General features: G+C 40.5%; 4 protein-coding genes across 4 annotated transcripts in view; 1 reads left to right on the forward strand and 3 right to left on the reverse strand.

The window, feature by feature from the left end:
• Nucleotides 1-5683, reverse strand: part of celsr1a (cadherin EGF LAG seven-pass G-type receptor 1a) — a 109446-nt gene extending 103763 nt beyond the window's left edge. The window contains exon 1 of the mRNA XM_079551547.1: nucleotides 1978-5683. Coding sequence (XP_079407673.1) covers nucleotides 1978-5491 — 3514 coding nt within the window. The 5' untranslated portion in view covers nucleotides 5492-5683. The remainder of the gene's footprint in view (nucleotides 1-1977) is intronic.
• A 2079-nt stretch (nucleotides 5684-7762) lies between these two features.
• trmu (tRNA 5-methylaminomethyl-2-thiouridylate methyltransferase) lies at nucleotides 7763-10982 on the reverse strand. The gene is made up of 11 exons (XM_079551756.1): nucleotides 10798-10982; nucleotides 10534-10699; nucleotides 10354-10460; nucleotides 10159-10281; nucleotides 9903-10075; nucleotides 9730-9783; nucleotides 9596-9662; nucleotides 9422-9522; nucleotides 8485-8629; nucleotides 8319-8401; nucleotides 7763-8220 (listed from the first exon to the last, which is right to left on the reverse strand). The coding sequence occupies exons 1-11, from the start codon at nucleotides 10877-10879 to the stop codon at nucleotides 8074-8076; spliced, it is 1248 nt and encodes a 415-aa protein (XP_079407882.1). The 5' UTR covers nucleotides 10880-10982; the 3' UTR covers nucleotides 7763-8073.
• Nucleotides 10983-11053: 71 nt separating this feature from the next.
• Nucleotides 11054-13461, forward strand: LOC306960069 (L-threonine ammonia-lyase-like). Its single transcript, XM_079552343.1, has 7 exons — nucleotides 11054-11111; nucleotides 11699-11876; nucleotides 11993-12174; nucleotides 12452-12582; nucleotides 12665-12813; nucleotides 12894-12983; nucleotides 13191-13461. Exons 2-7 carry the CDS (start codon nucleotides 11699-11701, stop codon nucleotides 13430-13432), a joined length of 972 nt encoding a protein of 323 aa, XP_079408469.1. The 5' UTR covers nucleotides 11054-11111; the 3' UTR covers nucleotides 13433-13461.
• Nucleotides 13462-13953: 492 nt separating this feature from the next.
• On the reverse strand, nucleotides 13954-15141 carry tprkb (Tp53rk binding protein). Its single transcript, XM_079552033.1, has 4 exons — nucleotides 14923-15141; nucleotides 14523-14645; nucleotides 14266-14442; nucleotides 13954-14124 (listed from the first exon to the last, which is right to left on the reverse strand). The coding sequence occupies exons 1-4, from the start codon at nucleotides 15061-15063 to the stop codon at nucleotides 14038-14040; spliced, it is 528 nt and encodes a 175-aa protein (XP_079408159.1). The 5' UTR covers nucleotides 15064-15141; the 3' UTR covers nucleotides 13954-14037.
• Nucleotides 15142-15200: the final 59 nt, after the last annotated feature.

The following is a 15200-nucleotide window of genomic DNA, read 5'->3' on the forward strand; positions in this document are numbered from 1 at the left end:
GAATGATATTCCCCCAGTTAAAAAATCATTGTTGAAGATTTAAAACTTATAACTAGTACCAAAGAAAATGCTGCGTTTAGATGTTTTTGTTTTTACTGAAGTGTAAAGTTGTAACAAATCAATGGTCAATGAAAGTATTATCAGTAAAACCTAAATTGTTCTTTTTTTAAATTGCTCTCACAGTGGAGAAACACATATAATACTCTTTTTCGTCACTAAAATGGCATGGCATTTATTGTATTAAAGAAGGGGCAACATTACACTCACAAAACATGGCTGGAAACAAGTCATTGGGTTACTTTGGACAGTTATTCTGAATGGAGTTGATGCTTTTTGTCCCTTTGAGGAGAAATATTCCCTCTGTCACTCTGGTTGTGTGGAAGAATGTGCCTTTGCAGCAACCCGTTTAGGTGTGAATTTCTAAGTGTTTGCATACAGTCTAATCTTTAACTTCCACGAACAAAGTCTGCTTCTGTTGTAAGGAAACAGCAAAGAATTCCTCAAGCATGACTTTCAGTTTGAACTATACCATAGGCAAAAGCACAGATGGTGACATGTGCAAACATCCGTATTACAGAACTCACATCATTCAAATGCTACTAGGGCTGCACAGTTGGATCCAATTTTTTTTTTTTTTGTTATGGTTCCAATTAGCAAACTGCAAAGATTGTAACATATGGAGCTTTCCTCTGAAAAAAAAAAATCAACAGTCTCCATATGGATGTATCAGGTATAAAAACCTGCCAACTCTGTAGATTTCAAAAACAATTATTTAAAAAAAATGCATTTAGGTATTCCTCTAAAATCCTGCAGGCCACTATTGCACAGCTGGCCCTTTACTATCCGATTGTGATGAAAGAAAAATATATACACAGTATCAAAAGACAGTTTCCTTTCCACAGACAAGTCGTTTAGTTTGATAGAAAGTACACTAAAAACACCAATCACTGAATTCAACATTTCAACAACATTTTAAGGTTTGCCACCTCTTTCTTTAATTGGAGGGGACGGTGTCTGCACGCTGGAGTGCAGGAATGTGGTCATCTGAAAGAAGCCCACATATCCACAGCAACAAAGAAACCCAGTTATAGGGGTGCCCTGCCGATGGCACTTTTTATTACCTCAACCAACCACTTCCAAACAATTCATTTATTAGCTCAAAAGCAGCTCGACCGGATCCCGCGGAGAGCCTCAAGCAAACAGTTCTGAGTCAACACCAACTGAAACAAGCCTGAGGTTTATATACAGGACAGTTTTACTGTAAATGGGGAAAAAGAAGAGGGACATACTGTATGTTCTGAATCCTGAAAGGCCCACTTCTTCCCCAGTAGATTGATCTAATTGCATAGTCCCAACCTTTGCAATATCTCCAGTCTTTTTTTTTATATGCAATTCTTAGAATTCGCAGAGAATTACCTGACCAAGGCCATGTACCTGATAATTTTTACATTTGTGAAATATAACACTATACAGTGCACATACTTGTAATCAACCGCAGCTTTTAGAATAACTATGACCGTGACGCTCCACTTTGTCCCTTGAAAGTTGTAAAACATGCTTAGAAACTCATCCCTGTGAAATATTGAGATGTTAAAAATCCTTGAGAAAAGTTATGAGTGAGTCGGGACCAGTTTAAACCTTGCTCACCTTAATTCTTTCATTATTTATAAAGAAATTATCTGGTTAAGAGCCTTAATTTTGTATGTACAACACCACATCAAGCGCATACAGTCATTTTCAAAAACTTTATCTGATCATGCTTACTGTCCGTTTAAAGAATATTGTTTTATGGTCTGGCATCACAATCTACTGCAAGTGAATGACACTTTGCGAGGTCTATTCTTTAATCAATCTTTCTGAGACCCATTTACCTACATACTTCTGCACAGACTAACCTATATTTAAAGGCATGAAAATTAAAGTGACATTTCTGGCTTGTCCAGGGATCAAAACACAGATAAAGAAAATGCTCCTTACCTGTCACAGAGATCTTCATAGGTGCCTCCAGTGCTCGGTCATTGTCCAAGTACCGACTCAGCCTCAAATCTCCAGTGTGTTCATTCAATATAAGCAAATTTAGCTCATTTCCAGAAATGAACTTGTACTTGAGTTTATCCGCAACATCCGGATCATGAGCAGGCACTTTCCCAATAATCCCAGTAGGAAAACTGTTGGATTTGTTTGTGATATAGTTGTTGAAGATAATCTCAAAATTTTTCAGTTGTGGCACATTGTCATTTATATCAACCAAGCAAATGTGGACAGTGGCTCGGCTAACCAGAGGGGCAGACGTGGCTTGTACTACGATGACATACTCCGTTTGGGATTCATAATCCAAGTCTATTAGTGAAGTAAGCTCCCCACTGAATATGTCCAATTGGAAAACTTCTGGAAAATTCCCTTCAACAATTTGGTACATGATTTGCGCATTTGTTCCAACATCTGGATCTGTGGCAGTTATTACAGCCACTACAGACCCCACTGGACTGTTCTCCTCAACTTTAATAAACAGCTCGTCTTTCTCAAACACTGGAGCATTATCGTTAATATCTTTGACTTCGATGACGATATTTACCGATGATTTAAGCGGAGGTACACCTTTGTCAACTGCGAAAGCTTTTAGGTGATAAACCGCGACATTCTCACGGTCAAGTTTACGCAAAGTCCTAATGATCCCTGTTGATACTTCAATATGGAAATCCCCATCCCCATCGTCTCCACCTGCGAAAGTATAGGTCACTCTGCCATTCGAACCCGAATCACGATCTGATGCAGAAATCTGGAGGACGCTCGTATAGACCCCCGCGTCCTCAAACACGCTCCCTTGATATGAATCTCGACTAAATTGAGGTTCATTATCGTTGGCGTCTACAATGAAAATATCTACATGCGTGATGCCAGATTTCTGGGGAATGCCATTATCTTTGGCGATAATGGCTAACGTATAAGATGCTAGGTCTTCATAGTCGGTTTCCATTTGAGTCGTTATCGCGCCTGTATCGGGATCTATCTTAAATTGAGGGACGTTATCATCCATCATATAAGTAATACGGGCATTTTCACCAGTATCTTCATCTGTTGCACTAATAATCACCACAGTGGTCCCAATTGGTTTCTCTTCACTGAGCATCACCTGATAGCTTGCACTTTGGAAGATTGGAGCATGTGTGTTGGCATCAGTGACGTTGATGTAGACTTGTGTGGTATCATAGCGTGTGCCATCACTAGCCATTACTGTCAGCACATACTGTCTCTCTTGTTTGTAATCGAGTGGTAAAGCTAATGTGATAAGACCTCCTCCACTTTGACTGGTGATCGCAAACCTATTCCTTGTGTTGCCACTGGAGATCTGATAAGTCACTACACTGTTAACATCTCGATCTATAGCGGTCACAGTCAGCACGCTTGACCCAACCACAGCGTCTTCGTTAACTTTTTCCGTATAAACCTGTTGCGTAAAAGTCGGTACATTGTCATTAACGTCGAGCACTGTGAAGGTAATGCTGGCTGAAGACGACATAGATGGTACGCCATGGTCTCTTGCCTCAACACCAAATGTATAAAACTCTGTCGTCTCTCTGTCCAATTCTTCGCAAACTGTAATCCACCCCGTGCTATTGTTTACCACAAACGGAAATAAGGGAGTTGTGCCCGTTAACCTATACTCCAAACGCGCATTTTCACCTGAATCTGCATCATTGGCTTGGATATGGATGACAGAGTGACCGACTGCGACATTCTCTAAAACACTGGCTTGGAAAGGGGTGCTGACAAACATTGGCGCGTTATCATTGACATCGATGACTTGGATTACAACCATCCCCGTGCCATTTATAAGGGGAGGCCTGCCACCATCTTGGGCCTTGATCCTCAAATTATATTCCCTATTGGTCTCATAATCCAGAGGGTTGATTACATCGATGACACCAGTTGGAGAGTGGATGTAAAACTGTCCCCTTACATTTCCACTAATAATGCTGTAATGAACTTTGGCATTATTCCCTTCATCTTTATCTTTAGCTTCAACCTGGATAATTTTGGTGTTGACTCCAACATTTTCCGGGACCGGGACGACGTATCGCTTTTCGCTAAATTGTGGATAGTTGTCATTCTCATCTTCAATGTTTATGTGAACGGTGGCAGTGGCTGTGAGTGGCTGCGGGTCTTTTCCTTGGTCATTAGCTTCAACGATAAGCGTGTACTGGGCTCTGGTTTCCCGGTCAGGCTTTTCTCCGATCCTAACCAAGCCGTTTCGGGAGTCGATTTCAAAAACAGAGTTGATTTCATCTTCATTGACTATTCTGTAGATCATGTTGGCGTTTGATGGAGCATCCCCGTCTGTGGCCCGGACTGTCATGACTTCAAAACCGACCTCCACGTTCTCCCTGATGCTAACCCGATATTCGGTTTGTTCGAATATCGGACTATGGTCATTAGTATCGCTCACCGTAACAGTGAGAAAAGAGGTGACCGATCTTTTAGGTGTGCCATTATCGTTTACGGTAACTTTGAAAACATGCGTGTCTTTTAACTCCCTGTCCAGAGCCCGAAGCGTGGAAATCCCACCAGTTTTCGGGTCAATGGTGAAATAGTCGTTGGATCTGCTGTCAAACAAGGCCTCCATGGTGTATTCCAGCCTCCCCGCCTCTCCATCATCTGGGTCAGTGGCTTTCAGTGTGATCACTCGGGTCCCAGCGGGCTCGTTCTCGGGCACAGACACCTGATAGGTGGTCAGCTGGAACTGTGGAGGGGTGTTTGCCTGCCGCTTGCCTCTGCGAAACAACTTGACAGAGTTTTCCTGGACTGTTTCTCGCATATTTCCATCAGACACAAGACTCAAGCTGAGCAGCACGGAGAGCCTGCCCCTTGTGTGACTGTGGAAAGCGCACTGCATGTTCATTTCTCCGCGCTCAAGACAAAAGTCACTGGCCATGAACAAACTCCCGTGTCTAAACACAACAGCCAGGTTGTTTTCAGCACAGAGAGAGTCAGAGAGGCCAATGCGGTGCGTAAAAATGGGCAAAAGTTCTGTAACATTCAGTAGCAGTTTACCTGTGTGAAAGCAGGAAGTTGGCGCAACTTTGGAGAGATGTTTGATGCCAACATCGTGCTTACCTGGCGCATTCTTCCTCTTGTATTTAATATAACAGTCTTGTCCATGGACAAATACGCTAAAATGTGTTACAACAGTGTCTTCAGATGACAAGGAACCTGCCGTGAAGTAGGCAGGCGCGCTGTTTTTCGGCATGGATGCACACTGGACGCTGTGGGACAGGCGGACAACCCCATCATGCTTTCCTATTTGGAAAAACTTTTGAAGAAACGCAGGAGTTAAAGTCCTGTCCAGTTTGTAAGTCCATTCCGGTCCAAGTGACAAGTTAGCCAATATAATCCCAGGCTGTGAAGCGTCCGAAAGGTGCATTTCCAAAGCAAGCGGCGCGCTGAACATGGCACACAACCATATCAAATACATCGACAATTCCATGTCCATTTGCCCAACAAAATCCCACTGAAGTTGAAGAAAGTCATCCAAGAAAATGTTAACTCTCCCTCTCCCAACAAAGCGCTTTAGTTTTGTTCTTCATTGTAAAGTTTTAAAGTGGAAAGAGTCGCTGAGTATCCATAGTGTCAGTGTATCCTCGGTGCGCAGCGGCGGCGTTCACACACAAAGTTTAAAATGAGTACAAAATGGCTCCGTGCTTCTCCTCCTCCTGCTCTCCTCCTCAGAGGCTGATTACCATAAACCTGCTGCGTCCCCCTCTGGGACGCTTTCGCAGGGGGCCGTTTGTTTCACATGGAGATTTAGGAAGTCCTGACCGGGTGACCAATGCGCGCAGGTCTATTGTCATTGTAATAGAGTGAGAGTGAGTGCGATTCCAAACGCACGTTTGATACACGCTCCTGTTTAACTATTGTGTGCTAATATTGCAAACCATAGTTAAGTGTCAAAGCCAACAACAACCACAGGGAGCATTGTCATTTTCCTAATAAGATCTTCATCTCGTGTCCCAGTAACAATTTTGAGGCACCAGAATGAATCAACAGCCACGCTTTACAACGTGAGGGCTTTATTCATATTAGTGCATGACTTCATATTTAAATGCTATTAGAAGCCTTAATTCGCAGGCATCTCAAGTTTCACACAGCCAATGAATGACTTAAATACAATGCAACTTGAAAAGGGCATTGCAGTAGCAGCTGCATTCCGCATGACTTAATATATGTTGTATTTATTCCACAGCATGCGGCATTTTTAGTTCCACCACAAAATAAAAAAAACTGAAATAAGAGAAGAAGCCAAGTATTTTAGTAGCTAGAAGGGACACGAGCGCACGTAGGTTACTTACGCTGTAAAAGAATGTTATTGTGGCCCCACAGCACCTCCTCCTGGATATTAAACGCAAGCGTTTCTGTCGTCACGCGTTAGATCAATTATACAAAAATAACGTTACTTTGAAATCACATAACTCAAGTACAAGTAAAAAGTAGTGACCCAAACAACCACTCAAAAAGTAAAACAATTAGACTTATGTAAGTACTGTGAGTACTGAATAACTGTTTGATCGAAAAAATAAGATTTATTTTCAAAGATGCCATAATTCATGTGTGAAACAAAGCATCAAATCATGGGCAAATCGTGATATTTCCGAAGAAAATCCCTGAACATCGCAGAAAAATGCAGAAAAAAATAATAATAAAGGTGCACGAGACGATCTACATCTATTTTATAGATCAAAACGAAGCATTTGCCAGATAAATATTTATTTAAGTGGAAATAGTAAGCATTATTTTTACTCAAGTAAGAATACAGATACTGCATTATAATTTAACTCAGGTAGAAGTAAAAAGTACTGTATGATAAAACTACTCTAAGGAGAACAATTTCTTCAAATCGTTACTCAAGTACATGTACATGACATGCATATTCACATTTCATATAATCCTCTTTGGTGCTTTAAACATGAAATGCGGCTACAGCGTTAGTTTGATTCAACGCATCATATGCTACACGCCGCGAGTCTGAGCGCTGAGGCTTATAACCCGTAACAGAGAAACTAGAAGCAGCGGTGGCACAGAAATGTCCATGGGGGGCAATTTGGCGCCCTGGCAAGATTGAACTTTTCAGATCATGGCCCAGGCTCTGGTCTGGCTGCAGCATTGTATCCACTCATTTTTAATGTGGTCTAAGTTTCTACTTTCTTTCTTTTTTTAAAGGCTTCCACTTTTTAGTGCTGTGGTTAAAAATATGACACCTACCCCTGTGTTGTCACATTGCTCATAGCACTTTTTTTCACATAGCAGTGTCTTTCGGCGTTACCCCTGGCCACCAGGGGCTGGTGCTACAGCAATGTCAGATCCCTGTCATGAGGACCAGAGAAGTGCATTTCTCGCACATTGCATAAAAACCATGGGTGAGGCCTCCTGATACATGAATATTTTTGGGTGTTTCATTCAAGTACGGTGGTATTTGTGTGGTACTGCCGTAACACACAAATACCACACACCTTCTAGCGTATATTGCAAATACACCAAAAAATATAAACCATTTATGTGCACAATGTTGATAAATGAGGGCCTTTGTGAATATGACAACAATATAAAGTAATCAGAGAAACAAAGTCATGATTTGGGCTGTTTAAAATGTTGAGTAATCGAACAGACTGAATGAGTCATGTGGGTTACATTATTTCACAGATTTGAAAAATGTAAAAACATTCTTCTTGTGGGAAAGAAAAAGTTCAAGAAAACAGGACAAGTCCTTTCTACTGTAGCTAAATGTAGTTCCATAATAGTGAAAGTTGTTTAAAATCCATCAATAGACTTCTTTAAAAGCTATGGCAATATACTGTATAAAAAGAAGCACCAACCATTGCTCAGAACATCTTACCGTTATGCATTAGACAGTTTTTATCGTCCAGGAGCCAGGACAATTTTCAGATATTGATGCACTTAATGCACTATCAAAGGCTCCACTAGTCGAAAGCGGGACGTCCAGTCTAAGACAGTGTTCTCTGAGGTGAAAAGGCCACTAATTTAACTGAATGCAACTGTGTTGTTCCTGGGACACTTCACTCAGCTGACTGGTTCAGGACTGGGCTTCTGGACTTGTGTAGCTGTTAACAGTTGCTCTCGACCGCGCTCCAGAGTGAACTGACTTGGACCCAACTGCAGGATCTTCCCACTGCCTAGACACTCATCACCTTTGTACAGAACTGCAAACTGGAAAGGGAAACGACAAAATAAACATGAATCCAAGGGGAAGAGGGTACAGTAAATAGCATACTTCATACATACTGTATACCCTGTTATACAGTTACCTGTCCTGGAGTAAGAGCTCTGACAGGTTCAGACACTGAGATCCAAACAGTCCCATCCATGTTCAGAGTTACAGTGCACCGCTCTGAAACAGAGCACAAAAGTATAAGCAATGTATATGTAACGGCTATGTGGGACATTGGTCTGTGATCCCAAAAAAATGCTTACTGAGAGGCATCTGGTGAATGAAGCGGAAATTACACTCCATCATCTGAGTCTGGACCAGTTCTCGTGGTGGCTCCATGGTGATCCAGTGAAAACGATCGGTCTTGATCGTGTCACGAAACAGTGCAGGATGGAGAGTGTTCGGGGCCTAGAGACAAATACAGATGATTGTTTTTATTTAATTAACCAATGCAAAGATGCAAAGGGAGATATAATGCATAATTGTGGCTTATAAACCTACATTGGTCACATTGAACTTGAAATCATATTTTGGTAGAGAAAGGAGACTTCATCACCAAGTATTGTTTTGCGTCTCAAAGTTTGTTGAGCACCCTACGAGCTACTATTTTTTTTGCTAAAATGCATTGTAACTAATCAAAGGCGCTGTGGTAAATGCAGTTTGTATGTAATACACTTCAAAACTAACTGACAGTTTATGGACTTTAAAGCCACACCTCGTAATATTTAACACAAGGGGAAAAAAATACAAGTAACTAACACCAAAACAAACTTGTGTGTTTGCTGTGAGTGGAGGTGTTCAGCTCTTCTCCATGGAGATGCTGACAAAAGGCAGACATTTCATTAGGTTAGGTCCTCATCCAAATCCATTCTTTGATTTCGGACTGCAAAAATAGCCTTTTCTGTGGCTAGCTCCTCATCAAGAGCATGTTCTGTATATAATGTTACACAGTGTGCCTTTATCAATGTGGAGGAGACTTCTAGATTCTATCTATTACGGAACACAATCCGGGTTATACAGATCTCTGCAAGATGAGAAGAATATTGAACAGAATTTCTAAAAACTAAGTGAATATGGCAAAATACTACACCAGGTATGTTTTTGAAGAAGGTCTAACATTATAACTTAGCTAAAAATTCAAAAAAGTTGATTTAACAAAATGTTTCCCATTTAACTTGAAACTACATTGAATTTTCTCACCACCATCACATCTCCAGTAGTTATGTCTTTGTCCACGACAAACCATTGGTCTCTCTGGCCTCCTATTCTGGCTCTTTGCCCCAGTGTCCATATGAAACAGCCTAAGGGGAAACCAGAGCACTGTGAGCTGCACTTCCATTTGATAACTGTTTCATTTGATACTGATGAACACACCATTATGTTTTCCTTTTACAGTCCCATCTTCAATAGAAACAAAGTTGCCTGGTTTTGGGTCAAGATACTGCAACAGAAGTTGGGTTTAATGTTAATCTTAATGTACTCTCTGTACTAAAATAACCAATACTTACCTCCAAAATAAAGTTTTCAAAATCCCTCTTTCCAATAAAGCAGATGCCCATACTCTGCAATGTAAATTTATATATTTGTGATTATGTTTTAATGACGTTTTAATTAATATGTCTTTGTTTTAAAAAGAATCCACAATGATTTAAAAACAGTCTTCATGTCTGTTGTAATTCACCTCTTTCTTCTTGAGAACATGGTGAAGACCTGCTTCTGCAGCAATTTTCCGGACAAACTCTTTGGTGAGTCCAGCCAATGGGAACAGGGTGTGTCTTAGGGCATCTTGCGGGATTTGACTGAGGAAGAATGTTTGATCTTTGAGGAGATCTGCCCCTTGATGCAATCTAACAGCTGGGCACAATAACAACAACAACAAATACAATAAAAAGGTCTGTACAGGGCAATGATAAAAGTGAGAAGAGGCCCACACTTACGATTTCTGATCTCAAATCTATCTCTGAACAGTTTGGTGGGAGGGCCAGTGTATATCTGTTGAAACACCTCTTCATCTTCTTGTGAGGTTCTGGCATAGTGACCTGTTGCCATTGCATCAGCACCTATTCACCACCAAAAATATGTCTTATTTCTAAAGGTGTTGCAGACAGCCTCACAGAGAATAATGCACATACCTAAAGTGTCGATGGCATATTTGTGGAAATGATTGAACTTGATATGCTTATTGCAAATAACGTCTGGATTTGGAGTTCCTCCTTTCTGGTATTCTTTCAATAATTTACTGGGGGGGGGGAAGAAAAGAAAAAAGTTACGCTATGAAGGAAATATCTCAAAAGTGTACATGAAGTACTCACGTAAAAACCTCATGCCAGAACTCTTTAACAAATGACACTTGGTGGAAGGGGATGTCCAGACTCTGACACACTTTGTAAGCATCTTCACAGTCCTTCTCTGAGGTACACACCCCCGACTCGTCCAGAGAGTCCCAGTTCTTCATAAACACTCCTGTTACATTGTAACCTGAAGGCATATGAGAGTCATTTGTGCGTCTTGGTTGAACACACTCTGAAAATTAAAAATAATTAAAAATAATTAAACAATTAAAATGTCCCCCTCACCTCGTCTCTTCAATAACAACGCGGCCACAGAGCTGTCAACACCTCCTGACATGGCGCACACAACATGCCTAACAAGGGCCATCTTTTTATGGCATCAATGTTTCAACCAAATACTGTTTTGTCGGGGCTTTAGATGATCATATACTGGATTACAGCATCTGTGCACTTGTAGTAAAGCGCCATGTTTGAGGTCCGTTGGTTGAAGTGTCCGTGTAGAAACAAAACAAGTCTCCAACAGGAACGGGAGCCGCGGCGCAACAACCAACGTGGAAAACCCAGCGGGTTAACTGTGCTGAATATTAAAACATTTTCAAGTAAGCAAAAACCCACACCTTAAACAATGGCCTGACTAGTTGTTGAAATATGCATGCTTTGTAAAGATGAGATGCAAACGTGTATTACATGATAACGAGCCAGGCTGAACTAGGCTCACCTGCAGGTTTCTGGGGTCTGCCGCTCAGCAGAAACAATCTAGCAATACATCTTAAGAAAGTAGCCCATGAAGCGTTCATGAATGACATTTATTTCATTTGTAAATTTAACATTCAAATAATAAGATGTCACATTAAAGGCACACTGCATAACATTTTGGACTATGTTGCCGGTCAAACAAAGCATGCTCCTAATGATCAGCTCAACACAGAAAAGTCTATTACTGCAGTGGGTAATCAAAGAATGCATTTGGATGAACGTAATCTGTTTAAATCTCAAATTTTGCTGATTTAGGTCAACACCTCCATGGAGACGAGCTGGAGATGTACCCACTACTGCTAAAGTTACAGTCATGTATTATAAATTTGTTTGTACATTTATGAGGATTTGATTTGATTTATTGGGTAAAATTCTACGTGGTGTGGCTTTAAGTTTAAATGTAATTATCAATGTAATAATTGTAACCTAGATGGCTGAAGTATCTGCAGACACAGTGACCCTGGAGCTCCTCAGAGAGGCCCAGGAGGTGGTGAGGAGCAGCCCATTGGGTGTCATCCAAACTCCCATCATTCCTTGGAGACAGACCACTTTGCCTCTCAGCACCAACTGTGACATCCACATCAAATTAGAAAACATGCAGAGGACTGGTCAGTATATTGTCTGTTTTTCTAATGTCACTTGTGACTGGAATGAAAAGACATAAATATAATGAAATAAATAAGAATAGATGGCACTGTGTTCAATGTGTTTTTGTGTTTGACAGGCTCTTTTAAGATTAGAGGCGTTGCTCACCAGTTTGCAAAAAGACCAAAGGATGGTCATTTTGTCACAATGTCTGCTGGGAACTATGGGAAGTCTTTTGCATATGCTTCAAAACATTATGGAACAAAGGGGAAGGTGGTGATGCCAGAGACTGCCCCTGTATCTAGGTCTATTCTTATACAGGTCAGAATTTTATTTTTTGGGAATTGTTTTGTTTAAAAAATGAATAAATAATGAATAATAATAAATAAAAAAAAGCTCTGCTGTGTTCTAGCTAGTGTACACACAGACAGTATATAAGTATGCACAGAACTAAGGACAAAGACAGCATGCACTTTAGGTCCGTAATGCCTTTTTTCCCTGCCATTTAAAGTCTGTTGTCACCTTTTGCGTATTTCCCACTTTGTATATGTGTTTAATTGCACTCTAAATTGTGGTTTCTTGTATTATTTTTCCCCAGAGGTTTGGAGTAGATGTTGAGAGAGTCCCTACCCCATGTCTAATGAACGTGGTGAACCGCTGTGTTCAGGAGGAAAACATGACCTTTCTGCACTCCTACGATGATCTGGACCTCATAGCAGGACATGCAAGGTACTTTTTAAATGCACCGTTGACAGTTACGTCTCACACACAGTATCATGTTGGTATTGTTTTATTAAACTTCTATGCGCAGTCTTGGTCTTGAGGTGCTGGATGTGCTGCCCGACCCTGATGTGGTGGTGGTGTGCTGTGGAGGAGGGGGACTGCTGGCAGGTGTCGCTGCTGCCATTAAACTGTCGGGGTGTGAGAAAACCAGGATCTATGGCGTGGAGCCACATGGAGGTTAGGGTTGGACTGGTAAAATTTAGTTTTCTATTTGTTTCCTTAATGATTTCTCAAGACACGTTTTGATCTCATTAAAGCCTGTACCATGTACCAAAGTTTCATTGAGAAGAAGCCGGTGGGCATGGATTCTAAGAGTATAGCATCAGGACTCGCACCACCTTTTGCAGGTAAGAGTTTATTCTCCACTGACTTCATGATATAACTTTACTTTTTATAATATACTTCATATCTAATCATTTTATTGCATGGTTCATATTTATGTCAAATGTCCTTGTTGCAATAAGTAGATGACTAACCTTTTTCTATTTATTTTTTACACTCCTGGCTGATATAGATATTTAAAAAAAAAAACATGTCTTTATTTGTTTTGATAGGTAAACTTCCCTTCGAGTTGTGCCAGCGATTTGTGCAGGGGATTATCCTGGTGAGCGATGAAGAGCTCAAATCAGCGGTGTCCACTCTCTACAGTGCGGGACTGGTGGTGGAGCCCTCGGGATCTGCTGCCTTTGCCGCCATTGTCAATAATAAAATCCCTGATCTGGAGGGAAAGACAGTGGTCTGTATCCTCAGTGGAGGCAACATCGGGAAAGATGAGCTCATGAACTTCCCAGACTGAGACTGTGTTGAAGACAGACTGAATACAGTAGTCTTGTTCTTTGCAAAGCATTGTGATTTTATCTGTGAAAGGTGCTATATAAATAAAGTTTATTCTTCTTCTTCTTCCACATGGGAGTAATTATGTACAATGAATAATTAACAGAATTATTCTTTTCGTAATGTCATTTTTAATAAGCCAAAAATGTGTACAATGCATAGACTGTATTTTGATGGACTAATGGCGCATGGCCACTCATGCTAGCAATTTGGCTGGGTTTTTGGAGCCAAGTCCTATATTTAGAACAGTGAAAGGAAAAATATAGGATGATGTTTAGTTTGTTAAGACAAACACGTGCCTCTGTTCAATAATAACTTAGAGAGGGGCAAAAATGTTTAAATGTTAGTCCAAAAGAACAAGGGACATCCAACTGCCTGCCCCCACTTCCTTTGAACTTCAGGAAGAAGGAGGCTATAATTGATCCTTTGACAAATGCAATACACTAAAAAAGAACACAAAAAAAGATGAGACAGACTGAGGGACGTAAAAAGTTTTACTAGGCCAGACAGAACAATTTAACATTTACTCAAACAGCACATTGAATGTAGAGACAATGGGGATAGGTGTTATAGAACATCCTTAATAGCCATTCTACACACAACTGCGTCCAACAGCGTCCCAATTTTCTCCTCCTGTGGGGTGATTTTAAAGAACTGCAAGGAAAACTCTGAGTTACAAATATTGAAGATTTAAAGAATCACAGGTAAGACGTTTTGTTACATCAATCCTACTTCTGCTATTTCTAATTGCACCAATATTATCATGTAATGCAAGGTAAAAGGATGGTGGCAAACCTTTTTGATTTTGGCTGTATCTGAGAGAGAGGACACATCATCCACTGGGGCCTGTTGTCCATCCACTTGACGTATGATGTCTGACAGTGACGGAGGGTCATCCTGGTTATGAACTAAAACCACCAAAACTGAACCGTCTCCATCTGAGATACCAAACCGTTTAAAGGCTTCTGAGATCTGCAACATAATTTAGATTACATTGGAAACATTCTGATAGTCACCTGCTTAATTTTATAGTTTAGATGTGGACAATTTACATTATTGGTAGGTGAAAGATTGAAAATGATCTCTGAAAACAGACTTCTTGTCTTCATTTTGCCAATGTTCTGTAAATGCAATGCTTTGGTTGCTGCCACTAGCACCTGGAAAGGGCTCACCAACTGTAATGAAAATACAGAGTAAAAAACAGTTCAAACATACATTGGTAATGGCTCTGCTTGTCAATGAAAACAGATGCAGTCTACTGTTCACGACAAAATTCGTATTTTGAACTAAGTTTAGTCAGCGATTTATGCTGTGAAATTGTAAACGCGGATCATATTTTTTTTTAATAGCTATATATAAATAAATAAATATATAATTTCACAGACATGCGAATTATTAACATCTACAAGTAGTGGTACACTACGTTTTTTTCCTTTCCCATTAATTACTTACCATTTTAGGATTGATCAAGGCACCATTGAATTTACCCTCCACGGCACTCTTCCTCAGCTCTGCGGCGTTTTTAACATCTATGAACAGCATCTGAGTCACTCTTTGGCCGGGGTGAAGTTCTAGTTCTTGAGTTAGATGCATATTTTAGTTTAAACTTCTATACACCACGTTTTTACGGAAGCGCTCCTCTTCGTGTAAACTACACTCCTACGCGGTAGGGGGAACCATAACATAGTGACACCGCTCAAAATGAAATATAAAAAACAAACATAATGGGG

The sequence above is a fragment of the Gobius niger genome, assembly GCF_951799975.1.
Source record: "Gobius niger genome assembly, chromosome: 2".
Classification (NCBI taxonomy): Eukaryota; Metazoa; Chordata; class Actinopteri; order Gobiiformes; family Gobiidae; genus Gobius; species Gobius niger.

Coding starts and splice junctions, on each gene's coding strand:
- trmu (XM_079551756.1), bottom strand. CDS start 10,879: ATGGCCCTTGTTAGGCATGTTGTGTGCGCCATGTCAGGAGGTGTTGAC. Junction 10,461..10,533: donor TTCTGGCATGAGGTTTTTAC/GTGAGTACTTCA, acceptor CCCCCCCCCCAG/TAAATTATTGAAAGAATACC. Junction 10,076..10,158: donor TAGATTTGAGATCAGAAATC/GTAAGTGTGGGC, acceptor TATTGTGCCCAG/CTGTTAGATTGCATCAAGGG.
- LOC306960069 (XM_079552343.1), top strand. CDS start 11,699: ATGGCTGAAGTATCTGCAGACACAGTGACCCTGGAGCTCCTCAGAGAG. Junction 12,175..12,451: donor CTAGGTCTATTCTTATACAG/GTCAGAATTTTA, acceptor ATTTTTCCCCAG/AGGTTTGGAGTAGATGTTGA. Junction 12,984..13,190: donor ACTCGCACCACCTTTTGCAG/GTAAGAGTTTAT, acceptor TTGTTTTGATAG/GTAAACTTCCCTTCGAGTTG.
- tprkb (XM_079552033.1), bottom strand. CDS start 15,063: ATGCATCTAACTCAAGAACTAGAACTTCACCCCGGCCAAAGAGTGACT. Junction 14,646..14,922: donor CCTTGATCAATCCTAAAATG/GTAAGTAATTAA, acceptor TTTTCATTACAG/TTGGTGAGCCCTTTCCAGGT. Junction 14,125..14,265: donor ATACAGCCAAAATCAAAAAG/GTTTGCCACCAT, acceptor TTTTCCTTGCAG/TTCTTTAAAATCACCCCACA.